The following is a 13044-nucleotide window of genomic DNA, read 5'->3' on the forward strand; positions in this document are numbered from 1 at the left end:
TAAATAATTTTGGCCCAGGAATGGTAGATGAGGTAGTTGACGCATTTGAGAATCACAAAAGAAAGGAAATCTGCATGTAACTCTAGGGTTTGGTCGTTATTGTTATAAGAATAGGAAACTGCAGACTGGGTTTACACTAAGTAAACTGCAATTTCCTCTGTATATTCTGTGTGTTATAACTGCGTTTTCATGAGCAAGAACAGATGACTGCTATTAAAGAGAAAATGAGGGCAGGAAAAATGAAAATGCTGCAATCATCTCATGGACACTGTGAATTCAGGGGGCAAGCAAAGGTATCTTTATACCAAGTGCTTAAGGCATAAAAGAGTGAAAAAAGCTACCAGATGATTTTCATTCCTTATAAATTATTGTAAAAAGTAGAAGCACCTAGTATCAAATATTCTGTTTGGTAGAGTACTATGGAAGTCTCAGCCCTGAGGGTTGATCAGTTCAGACGGTGTCACCCTGCAGGAGGGAGACCACAAAATGGCTAAGTTTGTATTTATCACTAAGGAAGAAAGATCCTTAATAGTCACCTTTCCTGACTTTCAGCTTCAGTAGGAAAAGTCTACACAGAAAAGACCATCATTCCAATATGTATTTATACATCATCTTTCCTCTCAGAAATGTACACACTTCAGAGCTGTATTGCATCAACATTATGACATTCATGCAAGAAGTAAAAAAAACCTTAGTGCTCTCTTTTACAATCTTAAAATGAAGGTTTAAAGAGAATAGTGAGTACACAACCGCCAGCAGAGTTACGTAAGGAAACCGTAAGCAAACCTTCCACCACTAAATTTCCGTTCCATGGTAAAAGTCCTTATAATAAAGAGCAGCAAGTTCAGATTTCTGTTACTATATATTTGGAGTGTATTATACTCTCATTAGCTGTAACTATAATATTCTGGATTCAACTAATAAGGCAAAGGCAACACAGGTACCTTTTTAATAAGCATAAAGCTGTCTGTGGCCTAAGGCTGATGATTTCTAATCTTGGTGAAGTGGTACTCTATCTCCTATTGGTTTGATTTTAAAAGATCTCGCCCTCCCCTCAGGTTGTCACCGATCCACTGAATTGAGTATGCAATCCATTGTAAAATATGTCATCCATTTTAAGGACCACTAAGAAAGAAAAGTGTTCCCAGTTAAACTAGGACATGTTTTCCTACCATCAACTTTAAGACTCATCCTGATTTCAGACATGCTAAGATGTGCGGGGAAAGTGCACCTTGAAATCAATAAAACGTAGCATATGAAAACTACTGCTCTTCTAATTAAAATGAATCGAAAGGAATACTGTTTTGAGAAATTTAGGACATGAACCAGGATATTCAAATATTCTAAGGACGCAGAAGAAGTTAGGAGTCAGTCTTAGATATACATGCAGTCAACCTTCAGGGTGTTTTTTAACAATTCAAACAAGTCCCTTAACTTTTCAGTAGTACCTACCGAGGTGAAGGTTCCTGAGAACTCCACTCGCACTTAAAGCCAATGGTCACCTCTAGGATAACTGCGATCACCAGGCTTTGAAACTGCTAATTATTCTCCCCCTTGAGACACCAATGCTAACGACTTGCCGAATGGTTAGAGACGGGTTACGTTATCAAACTAAACAGCGTGCCATCCTTGGACTTCTCACCTCCTCTCCAGCTCAGTAAATCCCTGGCATTTCTACTGATGGCCTTGCAGCAGAAAAAGCATGAAACAATATGTTTCCCCCTTGGAAAGGGTTGAAAATAAAACTCCAAGGAAAAATTAAAGTCAGAGAAAAGACATATTCATAAACACTGAGGAATTTTCCCCTTCATGAGCAATCCTGGAGAGCTTAGCACTGAGAGTGAAGCCTTACAAACAACAAGAAGTCAACAGACAACAATGTAAAGCAGAAGAAAGTGGTCCCATTGTCTCCCTAGCATGACGGCAGCGTTCTCAGTTCTAAGGCTCAATCTGAATAACTGCTTTCAGGAGAACTGAGCAGAGCGTCCCTTTCCTCCAGTTTAACTACATCCAAACAATATAACTCTTGTTGGAACACGAACGCTCACAAGATACTGGGAAAACTCCCTTCTGACTCGCTCACTTAGTGTGAGCATCTAGAATATGTTCGTCCATTCTTATCTGTCTCTTGTGAGACAGATAAGACAGATCGCAATGTTCTTTCAAAACTCATATTCCACAAACTATCTGATGGGGTGAAACTCCCCCAAGTCAAACCTGAAAGCCATCAAATAGGCATGCATTCATATTTGCTCCCATACGTTCTTATATTTCTACATGATTTACTTCTGTGAAGAAATCTCTTACAAAACCACTGGCTTAGAAAATTATAGTAGTTGTCATTTTTTACTAAAAAGCATGCTTTTGGAGGGAAAAAACCCCAAACCTAAAGAACTTAAAATAAAATATTCTTTCCTTCAAACATACAAGCAGGCAGAAACATTTTCCACCCCTTCAAACCCGCATCCCCAAGAGGAAAAGGGCTTACATGTTCAGACTTCTCCTGTTCTTTTTTGTCCGTCTGCAAAAATTGACAGTTTTCTCTTGCCAGCTTCTGGACCAGTTCAATTCGCCCGATATCATCTCTCTCCTGAAGTTTGCATATCACCCCGGCCTTAAGAGTTGGAGAAAAAGCAAAGATATACTTAAATCCACAGTCCCAGGACATGACACCACTGCAAAGTTCACCTTATAACAAACTCATCTTCTCTGTCGCCTGGATTAAATCATGGTCTTGGTAAAATATTTTGCCTTTCCAAAATTGAAATTGTATTATCTTAACCTAGGAATGCCGCACCAAAAGACTTAAAGTGAGATCATTTATCAGTCTACTTTAAGAGAGTGAAAGGCAGAGCAAACTAAATCATGTGCTGCTAAAGGGTGCTCCTGATCTGCCACTATTTGTTCCTGACAGCCTGTTTCCTGTTACATAAGCCCAGCAAGAGGTTAAAAACTCATGGGAAAGTTAGCCAGGAACTACTCTGGCAATAAGGGTGAAGTGATAGAGTACTAAAAATAACAGTACATAACCTCCTAATTCCTTAGCTCCACCAGCTCATTCCATGTACAAATACAGAGTTCACAAGACGATCACAAGGTAATTCTTCTTTTTTCATAACTGGAAAGTTACTATGGGGCATTATTAGTAAAATACCTCCAATGTTGCATAAAATATGGTGGAAAAGTTTATTAAAAATAAACTGCAAAAAGAAAGCTTCAAATTTCATCAGGGTTTAGAAATGGTCCACAAAGCATCATACTTTTTATTATACCCAAGTACCAAATAATAATAATATGAAGAAGGAGAATCTAGGACTTTGATCAGAAAGAAAAAATGGTTATATCACACACATTATGAACTGTTTCTGCTCAAATTCTTTCAGAAATGGTTCACACTGACATATCAGGACACGATCTAAAAGGAAATCAGAAGTTACTCTTGGCAGGAACAGCCAAAACTATCAAGTCTTTGTTTTACCCTATACAGTCTATAGGATTCGAACGGACCCAGCAACATGACCAAATATGGAGAAGGGGGCAGCAAGTGATCACAGCTTCAGGGTCTTAACAGTTTGTACTTAAAAACACACATTTTGTTGAGTGGGCATCAGAAAAATGGAACCATCCATTCAAAGCAATGACTAAGTATTTATTCCTAAGGGCAAGGACATCACCTTAACTAGCAGTTTCTCCAACAAATAGGAAGGAAACAAACAAACAAACAAAATCATTGACGTGGCCCAAATCAGATTCCCATGGAACAGCAAGTGGAATTCCTCCACCAAAGTCAGACATTTATGTTTATAGCATCCTTCACAAGTAGTCTTCCAGTTTGTCTCCAAGGTTTCCAAGGACAAGGATCTCAGTTTATCTTAAGACAGCCTGTGCAGTGCTGGAGAGCCAGAATTATTGGAAAGTCCCTTATCATGCTAGACAAAACTCTGAAACCACTGAACTTCAACCCATGAGTACTAGTATTGCCTTTAAAGCAATTGAAAGTATGTCTATTTTTTATCCAATATGACAAACTTCCAAATATTTAAATACCACTATTTATGATATCCTCCTTTTTGCATTTCCCATGTACGTTCCCCTAGCTCCCTATTTTATTTACTCATTCATTCACTCAGTCACTCACTCAACTGATTTTATTTGAACAACAACCACGTGTCAAGATTTATTATAGGTTCTAGGGATACAGTGGTCAATAATAATAATAAAAACAAAGTCCCACATGTCATGGAGCTTATATTCACCAGGGGATGTGGATTATATAACATACAGATATGAAACAGCAGATGGTAATATATGATATGAAGGCAAACAAAGCAGGGTAAGGGACAGAGAAATGTTATTACGATAGAAATGTCAGGGAAGGATTCTTTGGTTGACATTTGAATGGAGATATAAAGGAAGTGAAGAACGTTACAGGCAGAGGAACAGAAGTGCAAGGGCCCTGAGGCTTGGGTGTGTTTGGCATGTTCAAGGGAGAGCAAAGAGTACAGCAGGGCTGGAGCAGAGCTGGTAAGGGAGAGCCCGGTGGGACTGCTCAGAAAGGTGAAGCCGACCAGAACATGCAGCTTCTTTACAGGATGTGTAAGAGGTTTACATTCTTTTTCTGAACAAGACGGAAATACTTAGGAATGTTTTGAACATGGGACTGGAATAATCTGACATTTTAACAGGATCGTTCTGTCTTCTGGGTTGAGAAAACACTGTTAAGTGGGGGGCAGGGGAAGCAGTTGAAGCTAGAAGACCAATTAGGAGATCGGTCTTCAGACAAGAAATGGCTTGGAACTTGTGGTAGCGGTGGAGATGGGGAGAAGTGATTAGAATCTGGATCTGTTTCAAAGGAAGGGCTAGCAGAATTGGTCTCTAAGATATTTGGCCTGAGTCACTGGAAGGGTAGGGTTGTCATTTCCTGAGATTGGGAGACTTGGGGAGGAGATCTAGTAAGGGATATGCCTATTAGACATCCAAGTGGAACTGCCAGGTTGGCCGTCTGGAGGTCCAGAGAAGTCTAAGCTGGAGATAGGACTTTGGGAGTCATCAGAATGTAGATGGTATTTAAACCAGAGGAAGGACTGAAGTTACCAATGGAGTGACATAAACAGAGAAGAGAAGAAATCCATGAGCTGAGTCTAATATTTAGATATTGGGAAGATGAGGAGTAATCTGAAAAGGAGAATAAGGAGGAGGGGCTCTAGGAGGAGAACCCAGTGAGTAGTGACAGCGGTGTTTCAAGGAGGAGGGAGTGAAAAACTGTATCCAGCGCAGCTGAAACATCAAATAAGGAGTTCAAAACAACTGACACTGAATTTAACAAAAGTAACTGGTGACTTTGAATGTAACTTTTTTTTTTTTGAGAAAAAAAGTGGTAGGGGGAAAAAAGCCTTCTTCACATGGTTTTAACAGAGAATGAAAGACAACTCTTTTGAGGAGTTTTATTTCAAGAAATGGGGCACTAGGACTTCCCTGGTGGTCCAGCGGGTAAGACTCCTCGCTCCCAGTGCAGGGGGCCCGGGTTCCATCCCTAGTGTGGGAACTCCCACATCTATGCCGCAACTAAGAGTTCGCATGCTGCAACTAAGAAGACCGCCTGCCGCAACTAAAACAAAAAAAGATCCCGCGTGCCGCAACTAAGACCCAGCAGAGCCTAAATAAATAAATAATTTAAAAAAAAAGAAATGGGGCACTAGTTAAAGAGTGATGTTGCAGGGGGCTTTGCTTGCTTGTTTAGGGTGAGGGATATTCCAGCACATTTATCTTTATTAGAAATCATACAGTGTAGAGGGAAAGTTGATGATGTGGGCAAGAGAGAGGGCATTTTTAGGAGAAATGTCCTTGAGAAGGAAAGAGCATCAAGACCTACTCTCAGAAACATGAATATGAGTATTTCACTCACGGTAATAGGAGGGGAGGTGGAGTATGGGGGGAACACGCCGGTAGGTTAGCATATCTGGTGGTGGGAACGAGGAAATTCTTTTCTGAAGGCCTCTATTTCAGAAATAAGAAGTCAGGTGATTAGCTGAGAGTAAGGACTGTGAGAAGGTCCTGGAAGTATAAGAAAAGAAGGCATGTAATGGTCCTTTCAGTTCCAAGGGTTGGCAAACTTTTTTTGTAAAGGGCCAGAGTGTAAACATTCTAGGCTCAGTGGGGCGTGTGGTCTTTGGTGCAACTACCCAAGTGTGCAGTTTTAGCACAAAAGCAGCAAGAGACGGTATGTAAATGAATGAGCATGGCCGTGTTCCAATAACACTTTATTTACAAAAACAGGCAGTAGGCTGTGGTTTCTCAACTCCTGACCTGAAAGAAAAGGCAACCGGACAAGGAAAGTAGAATCAGATTGCCAAGCATTAATAAGGGCCCACTTGAGTTTGGTTTTAGATCCTTGTACCATCCTAGCCGTCCTCCTTAGGGTGTATTGGTTTGTCAGGATTTTAATGGAGCCCATAACCTGAGAGAATGCTGAATACACGAGCCAGTCTTGAAGATGCTCTTTTAATCAAGACTAGAGAGTAAAAGAGGATAAGCAGTGTTAAGGATCCTCCTTTAAACTATGAAGGCAAGGAAATTATTCAGGGAAATTTCTACACAAAAATTATTAACATTCTTTAAATGTTCTGACACTTAAAGGAATATGTTTCTGTTATCTAGAAAATTCATTTATGTTGACCAACTAGGATTTCTTCTCTCTCCATCCCTGTCATCCTCACAGTGTTTAATATATTGTCCTGCTATAGGAGAGAGGGTGTTAATGACACTGCAAGCTCTGGACCTGCTCCGTGGCTGCTTATTCAGTAGTGTGATGGATTGGTCCCCATCTCTCTCTGCTCCCCGGTGTGGCAGCCCTGTGTAATAGAGGGCACTTGTGGGATGGGGCCAGGCAGGGGCGGCACACAGGAGGAAAGCACCGTGAGCTAACTAATTTGGCGAGTGAGAATGAGCCTGTTACCTTTTCTCACCAGCACAGGCTCCAAAGCAACCGGGCTAAACTTCCATAGACTCCAATTTGGAGAGAGAGTCTTTCCTTCTGTCTGTGGGCGCCATATGTATTTTTAAAAAACAACTGATAATAGCATCAGCAAAAAAACGGTAGAACTGAGTACAGGAAATTTAAGAGACCTCGATTATTTTTTTGGTTTCTGTGTGAACATGAGTTTTTTGCTTAGGATCCTAAATAGAGACTTTTCTTTCTTGAGGAAATACATTTTTAATAGAACCAGATAACTTGGGTTTACAAATTATGTATTTTAAACACAAAATGCTATTACTTTAAAAAATGGGTTTCAGATTGACTCAATTATTTCTTATTTATAATTAAATCATCTTATAATTTAAAAAGGAATATTGCTATCTTGATTTTCTGGTTTCTGCATAATTTCTAGATGCGTTTTCACAAGATAATCAATTCTATAGCACTCCTTACATATAACTATCAAAAGAGGCTTTCAAGGAGGGTTATGAAAGCTTCTTCATTCCCTAGAGAACTTTAATCCCGGAGAGATGCCCGTACATCCTAGATAGTTTTATAAGACAGTCCTCTTTGGAAATACCACACTAAACCAGATGTTCTCTGGGGGGTTCCTTTCACAGTTCTGTAATTTAGTGATTTAATTCAAAAAAGCCATGAATTTATTAATATATTTTTAGAGCTTTGTTATGGCAGGAGAAGCAAGATAACTAACAGCCCTTGATCTAGACTTTCACATTCATGGACTACTTAATTTATCTATGTGAAATTAATTATAAACAGTTTACCTAACACTATTAGGCCAGAAAAAAATAAAAGATTAAGGTGTAACCATCAGAAGAGTTATTTAAGAGCCTTATTTCAAGGTCTGCTTCGAAAAAAAAAATCTCTGTAATGCATAATTAAAGCTATTTGTATCATTTTCAGTATTTGAGAAGACAAATGTTATGAATGTAAATGAAAAGTCTGTTTCCTTTATAAATGGAGTCATAGAAATGTTTCGCCCATTCTTTCAGTGGTGAAATGAAACTTGGACAGAATTTCCTTAGGAAAAACTGCAAACTAAATGAACAGCCTTTATGACATAAGGTGAAAGAGCACAGTTCTATGTATGGAAGCATTTTCTGCATTATCATAACCTTAAAAATCACCTTTTCTAAAACACCATGCAAAAATCGCTATCAAGGGAAGGAAAGACAGGATGAAAGAATCCACCTTTCATGAAAGCACTTTTGTAATAACAGAATGCTTTTCAATACAAATTCAGGGTATTCGGGTAAATGCGTATTGATTACTACATAATAGATTCATTTCTTCAAAACTTAAATCTTGAATAGAAATTCATAAATTTTTTTTTGTTACTTTAAACACAAAGTCCAAGTGACAGAATAAAACACTGATGGACTGGGATGGCGTAATACGTTACCTATTTCCAACACAGAAAGTAGAATTCTGTCCAGGAAAATTCAGCAGACAGTTCATAATAAATGAATAATTTTTAAAATTTCATTTTATTATTCATTTTCTCAATTTTCTCCAGAGAAAGAAAACTATGACAAATTTCCTACTGGTTGGAATAGAAAAATACACCCTTTGATAACTGCGGAAAGGATCAAGAAAAGAACATACAGTGAAAAGTACACGCGATAAAAAGTGTGATGGTAAAGGCGGGTTTATTAATGTCCAGGGCATCACTAGGACGGGCCTCAGACACCATGCTGGGGCATCACAGCGCCTTAGGAAGCGTTCAGTGATTCCCGGTCCCTCACTGTACAGGTGAGGCAGTGCAAGTTCAGGGGGGTTCACTGCTCCGGTCCCCCTCCCCTGTGGAATTACTTGTGTTGATACACCACACTGGTCACACAGACCCATCCTCTACAAACACCACGTGATACTGTGTCCTGCCAAAGTGGGCCGGGGGCGGGGAAGGAGGCAGAAACCGTAGCTGCGTGGAATTTATGACTGTTATTTCCCTTAAATATGTTCTTAATCTATTATACTTATATAATTATCTCTTCTGATGAGACTAAATACATTACATATTTACATAATCGATGAAGTAAGGGGTTCATTCATTACATATATTTAATTCCTTGAATTTTCAGACTAGAATAGGGAGGTCACCAGGATTTTATCTCGTTTTGACCTGACAGAAATTACAGCTCAGATCTGTATACATTACTGATCATTTTGCTAAGCAGAGCAGCAAAGTTGGCAAATAATAAAGTAGTTTAAAAAAAGAGAGAATACATAAATTTAATAAACTCTAACACAAAGGATTTAAAAGGGTCATCTGTTTTCTATGATAGCTATCACAACCTTAAATAAGAGCTTTCTTCAGTCTATTTTTTTTTTGAAAAATCACACTTTGCTGATAAAACAATCATGAACTATGTGGCAATCAATTTGTATAATTAACAGTTATTATCACTTAATATTTAAATGATTGATTCCAATGGAGGAATAGGAGACAAAATAATTACTGAATCCAGTGGTCTATGGCCACCTGAATAAAAGCAAGAATTTCCAAAGTTCAGCATGTTATAAATTACTCATTGAATATCTCACTAGAACCTGCAAAAATTCTATACATTTTGATACAGATTCTTTAATCCTTTAGTCCTAAATAAAGGGTTATAACGAGTGAAGGGTCTAGAATGTTTTCTGTAAGTGCAGATACCATAACGGCAGACAGAGCAACACTGCAGCCCAGGCCTGTTAGATACCTTAAATATTCAGACCAGAAAGCAATGTGATACTGATCATGACAATGATAATAACTCCAGGCTATACTTACTGTGTGCCAGGCACTGTTCTAACTGCTTCACATATATTCATTTGATCTTCAAAATAACTGTCTCCATTTTACAGATGTTAGAAAGGCAGTTTAGCATAGGGGTTAAAAGCAAGGGTGTCAGAGCCAGACTACCTTGGCTGGATTCCCATCCCCACCACTTAGCAGCTCATCTGTGAAGTGGTGGTAAGTATATTATCTGCCTCACAGGGTTTGCTGTGAGGTTTAAGTACGTAAATAAAAACAAAGAGCTTAGAAGAGTGCGTTTGCAGTACTGTCTAAGTGTTAACTCTCAATACTCTTACAGAAAAGGAACATGGGGCACCAGAGAGTAGTGTAACTTGCCCCGGGTTGCTGTGACAGTGCAGCCTGGCCCAGGAGACAACACTCTTAACCTCACGGATGCTGCCTGACATTCACGGAAACTCTTTTATGTGCCAGGGTGGCACGCATTTCTATGTCGCTTCATTTCAACCTCATGACAACTTTATAACACCTCTACTTTACAAAGATGAAAACCAAGCATGCTAGTCACTGCCTAGCACGGTGGGGACACTTTGGTGACAAAGAGACGGATGCCACCCTACAGGAACGAACTGGTTTAGAGACAATAAAGAACTTGCCTCCAGGCACCCAGCAGTGAGGAAGAAGGGCTGGGATGTAAACCCCTTCACTCTTCCTACACATCACTGCATGGAAATAGGGAGTTTCCTAGGCAGAAAAGATATTTTTAGAGAGAAAGGAAAGAAAGGAATCAACATATGAGGAGAGAACTAGAGTTTTCCAGTAGGTGGTAAACCTGCGTACAGCAAGGCCCAGTCTCTCTGGAGTTAGTGACTGGCTTAACCCTTTATACACCCAAAGTTTTCAACAGCCAGGGGACATTTTCCCCATAGTGACATAATTCATCATGTACGGGGAAGGAATGAGAAACCAGTGTGCACTTAACTTGCTTAAAATATACTCTGAAGACTACAAAATTATGCAGCCCAGTGAATTAACTCATGACTCTCTAAACCTAAAGAGAATCTGTTCCTGATCTAATTATCGATTCACTGGTTTCAATTGGTTTCATGATTTCATTCCTCTGTACATTCTGTAGATGCACAGAGATGTCACCGTTGCTGAAGAAAAACCACAAAACCTCGTAGAGCAAGGTCTATGCATCCATTTGAGATACACAGAGGAATAAAATTGCATTAAAACAGCCTTTTGTCCACAGAATAAGTCCAAAATAAATTAAAAATAGTTTAAATTTAGAAACAAAATAATAAACTGTCCTACTAATAACTTAATGCCTTAAGAAACCTTTGAGAAAGCCATCCTTGCCCAGGTTTGCTTGGAAGCCTGAAGTGTAATTTCACTGAGCCTGTGGATTGCAGCGTTCTGAATATTACCACAGCAAAACAATTCCAAACAAGTCCTTATATGAACTTACTAGAACATGACAACCTCTGCAACCCTGGCTGAGAAAGCTAATGTGATTATTCTGACCAGAATCCACAGACTTACAACTTTAAAGGTGAAGTGTGTGGGGTCAACCAAACTAAGAATCTTTTTTTCTCCAGGCCTACTGAGGTATACTTAATATACAAAAAGTCACACACATTTAATGTATCCATTTTGATGAGTTTGGACCCGCGTGATACCAGCATACCATCACCACAATCCTGAGAGGCCATTTCCTCTGTAGGTCTAGCTAGTAGAACGGAGCAACACCCTGCATGGGGTAAGGGCTCAAACGGGCTTGTCTGTTTCCAGAGTTTTTCCACTCCTTTCCCCCTGAGTGTAGAGTAGCTCCGATTCTTCTCCCTGGGTAGATCAATCAACCCATGGCTCTATACACACCATGATCGATTTCTTAGTAGTACACTCCCCTGGACCCGCTCCTTTCTCGTTCTTATGTATAATAAAATGCAATGGCTTATGTATTCAACAGACTTCTCTTTTTAATCCTCACAGCTCCCCTATCAGGTAGGTTTAGAGATGAGTCACCTAAAACTCAAAAGGGTTAACAAACTGGCTTATGGTAGCTAGGTATTTAGCCATGTCAAACAAGGCTATAGCTGGGTGTCAAGGGGGTGGAACTCTGAGGAGTGGAGTTGAATTGTTGAGGGCTTGCAAAAGAAATGTCCTTACGCCATCTGTTCTGCTTTTCGCCCTGCTTGAGACCTGTATCATCTGCAAACACCTGTGCCATCTCACCACTCTCACCACAGAAGAAGGGTGTAAGGAGGGGCTGTCACAGAACTTGTCACACCTGAGGATCTGCCACACCTTCAGCCTCTGTCACAGTTACGTGTTTGTCACTGTTTTCTTCATCTTGTTCAATTGCTTAAATAAAAAAAAGAAAAAGAACAATATTAAACAAATGTAGCATCATAAGAAAATTGTATCAGGTCATTTTCTTTTCAGATGGCAATTTGGCAGGAAAAAATAATGTTAGGTAGAGTCCCAAAATGTAGGTATCAGTACTGCTTTTTTAATTATTTGGATGAAAAGTTTAAGAGCGCTGGGCAGTTTTCATGTACATTATCTCATTTGTTAAATCAGTGGCATTGGAGCAATCTGATCTCAATTTTCCTCGTCACCTCAACCCATCAAGACATCATCATGTCAGTTTTGTACTTCACCCAAGGGGGAGCTGGGGTAGAGGTGAAGGCTTCTATCCAGTTCATGTGAGAACATCATATTTTTTTTTATGTGATTTTTTTTGGCTAATAGTTTACTGTTCCATAATGAAGGAAGCATGATTTTTTCAATCTGAAGTGTAGTTGATTTACAATGTTGTGTTAGTTTCAAGTGTACAGCAAAGTGATTCAGTTATACATATATACTTTTTCAGATTATTTTCCATTACAGGTTATTACAAGACACTGAATACAGCTCCCTGTACTATACAGTAGGACCTTGCTATTTATCTATTTTATATATAGTAGTGTGTATCTGCTAATCCCAAACTCCTAATTAATCCATCACCCCCCCTTTTCCCTTTGATAACCATAAATTTGTTTTCTATGTCTGTGAGTCTGTTTCTGTTTTGTAAATAAGTTCATTTGTATCATTTTTTTAGACTCCACATATAAGTGATATCATATGATATTTGTCTTTCTCTATCTGACTTACTTCACTTAGTGTGATAATCTCTAGGTCCACCCATGTTGCTGTAAATGACATTATTTCCTTCTTCTTTATTACTGAGTAGTATTCCATTGTATATATGTGCCACATCTTCTTTATCCGTTCACCTGTTGATGGACACTTAGGTTGCTTCCGT

At 39.2% G+C, this 13044-nt stretch overlaps 1 protein-coding gene across 6 annotated transcripts in view; it reads right to left on the reverse strand.

Annotated features, from left to right (window-relative positions):
- The window catches only part of RAPGEF5 (Rap guanine nucleotide exchange factor 5), a 219143-nt gene that overhangs the window by 97737 nt on the left and 108362 nt on the right, over positions 1 to 13044 (reverse strand). For all 6 annotated transcript variants that reach the window (XR_005021218.1, XM_036863410.1, XM_036863409.1 and 3 more), the window contains 2 exons: positions 12028 to 12101; positions 2489 to 2614 (listed from right to left, as the gene is read on the reverse strand). Coding sequence is in view for 5 of the 6 variants with exons in the window: in XM_036863410.1 (XP_036719305.1) it covers positions 2489 to 2614; positions 12028 to 12101 (200 nt within the window). In the remaining variant the exon portion in view is untranslated. The remainder of the gene's footprint in view (positions 1 to 2488; positions 2615 to 12027; positions 12102 to 13044) is intronic.

The sequence above is a fragment of the Balaenoptera musculus genome, chromosome 9, assembly GCF_009873245.2.
Source record: "Balaenoptera musculus isolate JJ_BM4_2016_0621 chromosome 9, mBalMus1.pri.v3, whole genome shotgun sequence".
Classification (NCBI taxonomy): domain Eukaryota; kingdom Metazoa; phylum Chordata; class Mammalia; order Artiodactyla; family Balaenopteridae; genus Balaenoptera; species Balaenoptera musculus.